At 42.8% G+C, this 7,634-nt stretch overlaps 1 protein-coding gene across 1 annotated transcript in view; it reads left to right on the top strand.

Moving 5' to 3' along the window:
* Positions 1-2,321: 2,321 nt before the first annotated feature.
* Positions 2,322-7,634, top strand: part of PARD6G (par-6 family cell polarity regulator gamma) — a 100,364-nt gene continuing 95,051 nt past the window's right edge. Inside the window, exon 1 of the mRNA XM_065399636.1 lies at positions 2,322-2,401. Within this exon, the coding sequence (XP_065255708.1) occupies positions 2,330-2,401 (72 nt within the window). The 5' untranslated portion in view covers positions 2,322-2,329. The remainder of the gene's footprint in view (positions 2,402-7,634) is intronic.

The following is a 7,634-nucleotide window of genomic DNA, read 5'->3' as shown; positions in this document are numbered from 1 at the left end:
TACCTGGCCAGTGCATCTGAGTTCAGATTGCTGTCCAGAGTGGTCACAATGGTGCACTGTGGGATAAGTCCCGGAGGCCAATACCGTCGAATTGCAGCCACACTAAACCTAATTCAAAATGGCAATACTGATTTCAGCGCTACTCCCCTCGTCGGGGAGGAGTACAGATATCGATATTAAGAGTCCTTTATATAGAAATAAAGGGCTTCGTTGTGTGGACGGATGCAGGGTTAATTCGATTTAACGCTGCTAAATTCGAGATAAACTTGTAGTGTAGACCAGGCCTTAGACTGTAAGTTCGTTGGGGGAGGGACTGTCCTTTGACCTACATTTGTACAGTCTTTCACACAATGGGGTCCTGGTCCATGACTGAGGCTCCTAGGTGCTATTGTAATACAAAATTATAAATTATAATAGTAATAACTGGTGACAATTGAGGGAGAGAGACCAATAAGCACTGATTTGTAGGAGGAAGTGAGGGAAATTTTCCCATCTAAACTTTCTGTCCTCAGACTCTAAATCACTATAGTCATCATCATCTTACATTTATATAGAAAATTTTCCCCTCAAAAGATCCCAAAGCACTTTGCAAACACTAGCCCTGAACCTGCAAAGAGTTCTTTGTGGTCCACCCCTACAGACCCACAGAACGCCTTACAGGATCAGGGCCTTATATTTCAACGGATATGTTCACACAGCCTGCAACAGCATTCATGCTTGGGCTGGAGCTCTGACTCTGAAGCCTAGGGTGGGGGTGCATGAGCCCTACGAGACCAAGTCTGTCGACCTGGGCTCTGAGACTGACACTACCATGGGCTGCTACTTGCTGTGTAGACATACCCCATGACTCTACAAGGGTGCAAAAGTCCTGTAAAGATGTAGAAGTGTGCTTAACTTTATGCAGTGTGAGTACTTCAATTGAAGACATTAGGAATGCTCACAGTGTGTACAAATCTTTACAGGACCCGGCCATAAAATACTATGAGAGAGAAAAGAAATCTCTTTATTTTCAATTTGTTCACTTTACAGAGTTGCCAGCACTTTGTGTATGGTCTTTTTAACGATTTCCCCTGTAACATCAGTCCGTTTCTCTTGTTTCTGTGGGTTTTTCATGCAATGGGATAGAAAAATATTTAAACTAAGAAAATTCTACTGATTCTACTGCCTGGAGTGATTTTTAATATTAAGGAAAATTTTCATTACTTTCCTTTTATTTTTACAGTGTTGCCAAATCTTGTGATTTTTATCACAGGTTTCATATTTGGTGTTTTCTCTAAAGTTATATTCCTTGAGTTATGTGATGAGACTATCAACTTTCATTTTAAAATCAAGTACATTTTTAACCCTCGTGGTTGCAAAGAAAAGCTTGAAAACATGAACCCTACAGGTTCCAAACTCAGACGATAATTAAAAAAAAAAAAAACCCAATCATGATTTTTGAACACTTGTGCCCCAACCCTGCAAACACTTTACACGTGCTTAACTTTATTGTGAGTAGTTATATGGAATTTCAATTGAAATAAGTTGAAATATGTATGGTAGTAATATTAAGCCCAGGCAGAAATGTTTGCAGGATCAAAACCCTAGGACTGGCAATATTATTGACGGTTATTATGGTCTGGGGCTGGAAACTAGATATTGTACCGGGGGGAGGGGTGCTAAATTTTCTTGGAAATTGTGCCTGTTAGTAGTTTCCCTTATCATTTGTAAATACATTACACAGAGATGGGTTTGCACCACAACGATCAGATTTGTATGCAAACTTCTCCAAATCTGCGGGAGGGGGAGGAGAGGAGGGAATATCTGGCCACCCGCGTTTTGGTTTGCATCCTTCTCTAATACGCGGACTCCGTAGTTACTTCTGTCCACAGCTCCCACTCTTTTGTGCGACTTCCCCTAACTAACTAGGGATTTCAGTAGCCAATCACAGCCCAGAAAGCACACCCTCTGGAGCGGGAGGAGCTTTTCTCTCCGGGAATTGAAAGAGGCGAGGATGGAAGGGGGAGGTTCGCCAGAGGCGGGGTCTAGTACGTGCCACCTCCTCTCATTGAGTCACGGGCGCGTTGCGAGCTCTGTTGGAGGAGCGATTGTTACAAACAGAAGCCCGGAGAACGAGCTGGGCGGGCGCTCTGATTCGAGCGTTGGGACAAAGTAAAAGAACCTCCGGCGGCTGAACGTTCCAAAGAAAGATACATTCCAGGGTCGGAGCAGCGGCAACAACACGTAGCCCGGGGAAACTTTCCCACAGTCGGAGGCAGCGGATCCTGCAGCCCTTGTTGAGCGAGGGCGAAGAGGAGGAGGAAGGGGGGGTAAACTGGGGACCGAGAAGATGAATCGGAGTTTTAATAAATCTCAGACTCTGCGGTATTTCGATTGCAGCGCGGTGGAAGTGAAGAGTAAGGTAAGGAGACTGCGGCTGGACACAATCTGGAAGCAGCCCGGTGCTTTCCTCCCCCCTCTTCCCCCGGATTCTTTTGCAAATGAATGGAGACCCCCCCACACTTATCTCCCTTCCCCCTCTTTGCGATTGAAAATATTTTCTAAGTTGCAGCAAAGGATAGAGGTTGTTCCTGGTGGCAACTTTTAAAAAGGCTGAGCTGCGTTCGGTATGTAGCTGCGATCACATGGCTCAAACTCTCTAGCGTTCATATTTTTTTTCCGCCTGGATTGAGCTGGAAAGGTAGGGACGTTCATCTCTCTTCCCCCCGCCTCCCCCCTTATCCCTGTATCCCCAATGAGCAAGGACTCACACAGCAGCTTGTCTGGAGATCTAGGGCACTTGTCATGAGGAGGACTTCGCCGGGCAAGTTTTGTGGCCAGTGTAAACTCTTTATTTTGGGTTGCACGTTTTTGGCTCGGTGTGAGTCAGTAACTGCACCCCCCCTTCCCCCCAGCTGCGATGGGCTGTTTACACAAAAGCCGAGGTTTTTAATGGGGTGAAAGCCCGTTAGTTCAATCAATCTCGTCTTAATCCCGAAGGGGGGGTGGGGGTGATGCTGCAGCTTTAGAACCCACTCGGTTTAAACTTGATCTTTCGTTGCTTCAGTCTGAATCAAGAAAGAGCACAACGTTTGGAAGATGGTTTTTTGTTTTTGTTTGTTTGTTTTTAATAAGAAAAAACGACCCATTGTCTCGCTTTATAGACCTGTTCGGAAGTTGTGGAATTTGGTAAATGTAGCTGTGAAAAGAGGAAAACCTCAGCCTGTCTTTTTCTCTCTCTCTTCCCCCCCCCCCCCGATGAATTAAATCTGAATTCAGTCCCACCTCCCCCTTTACCTTCGGAACGGCTAATCAACTTTTGGTCTCAAGTTTTCAGGCTCACGTACAGATCTCAGCCTGAGTCAGTGCTGTAATGTTTGTTGCACGTCTTCAACTCTGTAATCCTGTTTAAACTTGTTTGGGTTTTTGTAATCATCTGATTATCTAGTGAATTTCTTCTCTCTTTGTTGGGAGGAAGGCTCAGCTCCTAAGGATCCTGCTAAAAGTACTTTGTCTGGTGATCCTTCTTTTACAAAGATGAGACCCTGGCTAAGTGCATCTTGATCTATTAGTGTGTGTGTGTGAGAGAGAGCTTGATGGCTTTCTGAAGAGTCTCCTATGGAATATTGAACTTGAGTGAGCCTGCCTGTCTTGCTTTAGGACCAAGCCTGACCAAAGACAGGGCGTGTGTTTGTAATGAGCCATAAATTACAAACATCTTAAATATATGCTGAGAGAAGTGAGGCAGAATTCCAAATGCTTCCGGTTCCCAAGTAATAGTAGTAAATTAACAGAGCCCCAAAAAAACAAACAAAATGATTTCAGTGGGATCTTTTTAAGTTCCTGTCTTGTGCATGATGCCAAATACACTCCCAGTACTGTGGCCCTGTTTGCTAGTCTAAAGGGTCTGAGCTACCACTAGGTGTTCAATTGAAGTAAGAAAACTGGCTTCTATTCCCAGTACTCCCATTGACATGCTATGTGACTTTGGATAAGTCTCAATGCCGGTGCCTCAATTTCCCCATCTGTAAAATGGGGATAATACGCACACACCATTATAAACCACTTCGATATCTATGGGTTCTATATAAATGCTAAATATTATTGTTAGAGAATGAATTCTAAATTAGAAGACCATAGCACACAAAATTAGAATGTTGCAAAGCAGCTATGTCGAAGCTTGAGTTGGCTATCCAGCTTTTAAAATCCTGTTTTCAAGTGTCTGTAAATTTCTCAAACAATCCTTTGGGGTTGAAATGCCTACCATTTAGTCTCAGCAAGAAGAGGTGAGTTTGTTTCTGTTCAAAACTTGATCAAAATCCTGCCAGGCACTTTTGAGTGAAAAAATGTTTAGTACTTAAATATTGAAATAAATAAATATAAATATATATTTAAAACTCTAGCAATCTGATTTTAAAAGTTCATATCATGTGACTCGTCCTCAGTGACGAGTCACAATGCAAGTCTGGAAAAAATATAAGGAATAAAATTAGTGTCTTGTAAAACTTTATGCAGCATTCCAGATTCACTGAAAAACCACTAAGGTTAAGATGGTGGTAAACCTGGTTATGTGTCCTGGTCTCTTCATCTACCACAGTTGGTGTTAATGGGACAGTTTGATTTAATTCAGACAGCACTACCTCTGCCCTTGAGAAAGTACAAAATGTGTAATGGTTGCCTGTGGGGCTGGGTTGAGCTGAGACGCTGCCTTAATTTCTGAGGTATTTATGATTTTGGAGGTGACATCTCAAATGAAGGTTTAGAACACTTTATTTTCTACCCTCCAACCTGTATGGTAGCATTGGAAGGGTGTTAGCAGGCTTGGAAAACTTTTTTGTCTATCTCCTTATCCTGGCAGTCTATTTCCAGGTGTGCTTGCTGTGAAAGCATAATTTATTCAGAAGTGCTCTGCCCACCCAGCGTACCCCAAGAAACCCTGCAGACCCAGTGAGATGAATGTATGTATGACTTGGTAATTAAGCAGTGCACTTGACCCACATTTTCAAACCAAGCCTTCTACTGTTAAACACATGTCTAACATCTGCAGATTGGCCAAGCTAATGCTCCAACTCTCTCCATTGTAATATGCAGTAACCTAGTCTTCCATGTTTATTTTCTGTGGTTTTTTTTTTTTTTTTTTTTTTTTTAAATCTCACTACTAGTAAGCACCTGACAGCCTCTTTCTCAGCTGCAGAAACCCTCCAGATTTATCCCACCAGTTCGTCTAATACTTGCATGTGTGGTTTAATGATTGTAGATTTCTGGAGAGGGGGGTAGATATAGTGAGAATATTTGTGTGGGAGGAGGGCTTTAAAGGTTGGGGATGAGGTGGGGGGGAGGGGTCTCACTGCTGATGTCAAGAGGTTATTTTTAAGCCAAGGAAATGAAATGCAGAAAAACACATTACTTCATTCTTAAGGTAGAATCTTTAAATGTCAGACAAACCCCCCTCCCCTCCCCTCCCCCCCCAAAACAAACAAACAAACAAAACCCTGATATATATATACATCCATAAGTGATCCAAAATACTACACATGCAATGCATCTGGGTTAATGTTATGATGGAAACCTTAACTCTTGAATTTCCTAACTTTTGTGTGTTTAAATTGTCAGCCTTAATGATGCATTAGTCCAACTGTTATCCATTGTTTGTAGTAACACTATGGGCTTGTCTTCACTACCCGCCGATCCGGCGGGTAGCAATCGGTCTATCGGGGATCGACTTACCGCGTCTAGTGAAGACGCGATAAAATCGATCCCTGATCGCTCTGCCGTCGACTCCGGAAATCCACCACGGCAAGAGGCGGCAGCGGAGTCGGCGGCAGCGCGGCAGCGGTCGACTTTCCCCCGTCCTCACAGCCAGGTAAGCCGACCTAAAATACGCAACTTCAGCTACGTTATTCACGTAGCTGAAGTTGCGTATCTTAGGTCGGACCCCCGCTGTAGTGTAGACCTAGCCTATGTGTTAATTATGTAGCAAGTTCTTGTGATTAGTTTTTGTAGCAAGGTCACTGTTGAAATAAGTTCCTCTTATATTTTTTAAAGAGCTCTTAGGTATATTAGAATGAGGTAGCTAATTCTGATACTTCAGGGGTAAGTTGATGAGCCAGGGTCAAGAAGAAACTGTTTCCCAACATATAATATTACACACCAGGAAAGGTACTTTACATTTCTGCAGACTTTTCTACCTTTCAGTGAATCATCTATGATTCACAGTTGTTGGAGATGGGATACCAGGCTAGGTTGGTTTGTCCTGGTATGACAGTTCCTCTGACCTGCCTGGAAATACCAGCTACTCTCCGGTTTGGTTTGACTGGACTCTTATGGTTAAAAAAGATGAGTTAAATACCATCTAGTCAATGCAACTGTTCCTGGCAGCTGTGTGGAGACAGCCTTCTAAATACTTAGAATCTAGTCACCTTTATTTTGTAAGCATGAAGCTTGTCAAAAACCTGTCTGAGAACTAGAAAGTTGAGTATGAGAACTCCTGTTTTCTTAGCTATCTTCTAATGTTATGGCCTGTCAAAGAGAGAGAGAGAGAGTCAGGTGGGTACAGTACAGTATCTTTCACTAGAGTGTGTAATTGGTTTGGGATCCAGGAGTTCCCTGGTGGCAGACCTTGGATGGGTGGAATCTATTAATGGAGAAGGTAAGCAGAAGGGAGGTGCCTTTGTGCAAGTTCCTGAAACCATTTTCTTTGGCTTTTACTGACCAAGATGTGTAGGAGCTCCAAAAAGATTGCCATGGGACAGCTGACAACTTTAATTATGCTTCCTTTGGACTCATCCCCTTCTATCCTGAAGCAGATATCTGTTTATATAAACACCCAGCAATGTAGTATATTGCAACCTTTGATTCAGATTTAGTCCTGATTGAAACTAAGGGCAGAATTGCTCCAGACTAATTAAGACTAATCTAAAGTTTAACTCCAGATTCAGGTTACCGCTAAAGAAAGGGTCTCGAACCCTGGAGAAAGTTGCTTATTTCTATGGTTGCCCTCTGAGGAAACAAACAGTCTTGAGCCCCACTTCACATCCTTCATATCCCCTGAGAGCAAGTGATCTGATTATCAGACACTATTCCTGCCTTATCACTCATTTCTGATATTGATATAAAAAATAGACCCATGCATCTTCCCAATGTTGGCAACCTCTAAGCTTCATGGGAAATCTAGAAGGTCAGATTTTCAGCTGGTGTAACTCATTTTAGCTCCTTTGACTTCAGTGGTGCTATGCTGACTTATGCCATCTGAGAATCTGGCCCCAGAGCATTTTTCAACATCTGCCACTTTATTCCCTGAATGTTTAATATCCTATGTTTATCCACAGGGAATATTCAAAGCTATAGATTTTCTGGCTAAAAGCCCTTAACAAAATGAATGATGTTGTGAATGCTGTGAAGGACTCATAAAACAAGTCAGAATTGATTTCCTAGTGCAAGTGGCTTGCCATGGTATGGTGATCTGATGTCTTCTCAAAGGCTAAATAAGGCAAAACAAAAAACAAGCTGTCTTTATACACTTGCATCCTCAGATGAGGTTGATTGCTGAAATCTTTAATAGTTCTTCCTGACTTCTCTCTCCTCCACACCTCCCAAAAGAAACTTGCAAGGGCTTTATATCCTGTTGCTGGATGGGATAGCGGGGGAAGGGAAAC

Source organism: Emys orbicularis, chromosome 2 (genome assembly GCF_028017835.1).
Source record: "Emys orbicularis isolate rEmyOrb1 chromosome 2, rEmyOrb1.hap1, whole genome shotgun sequence".
In the NCBI taxonomy this organism is placed as follows: Eukaryota; Metazoa; Chordata; order Testudines; family Emydidae; genus Emys; species Emys orbicularis.
Note: the sequence above shows the minus strand (reverse complement) of the source record. Positions and strands in the feature narration are given on the sequence as shown.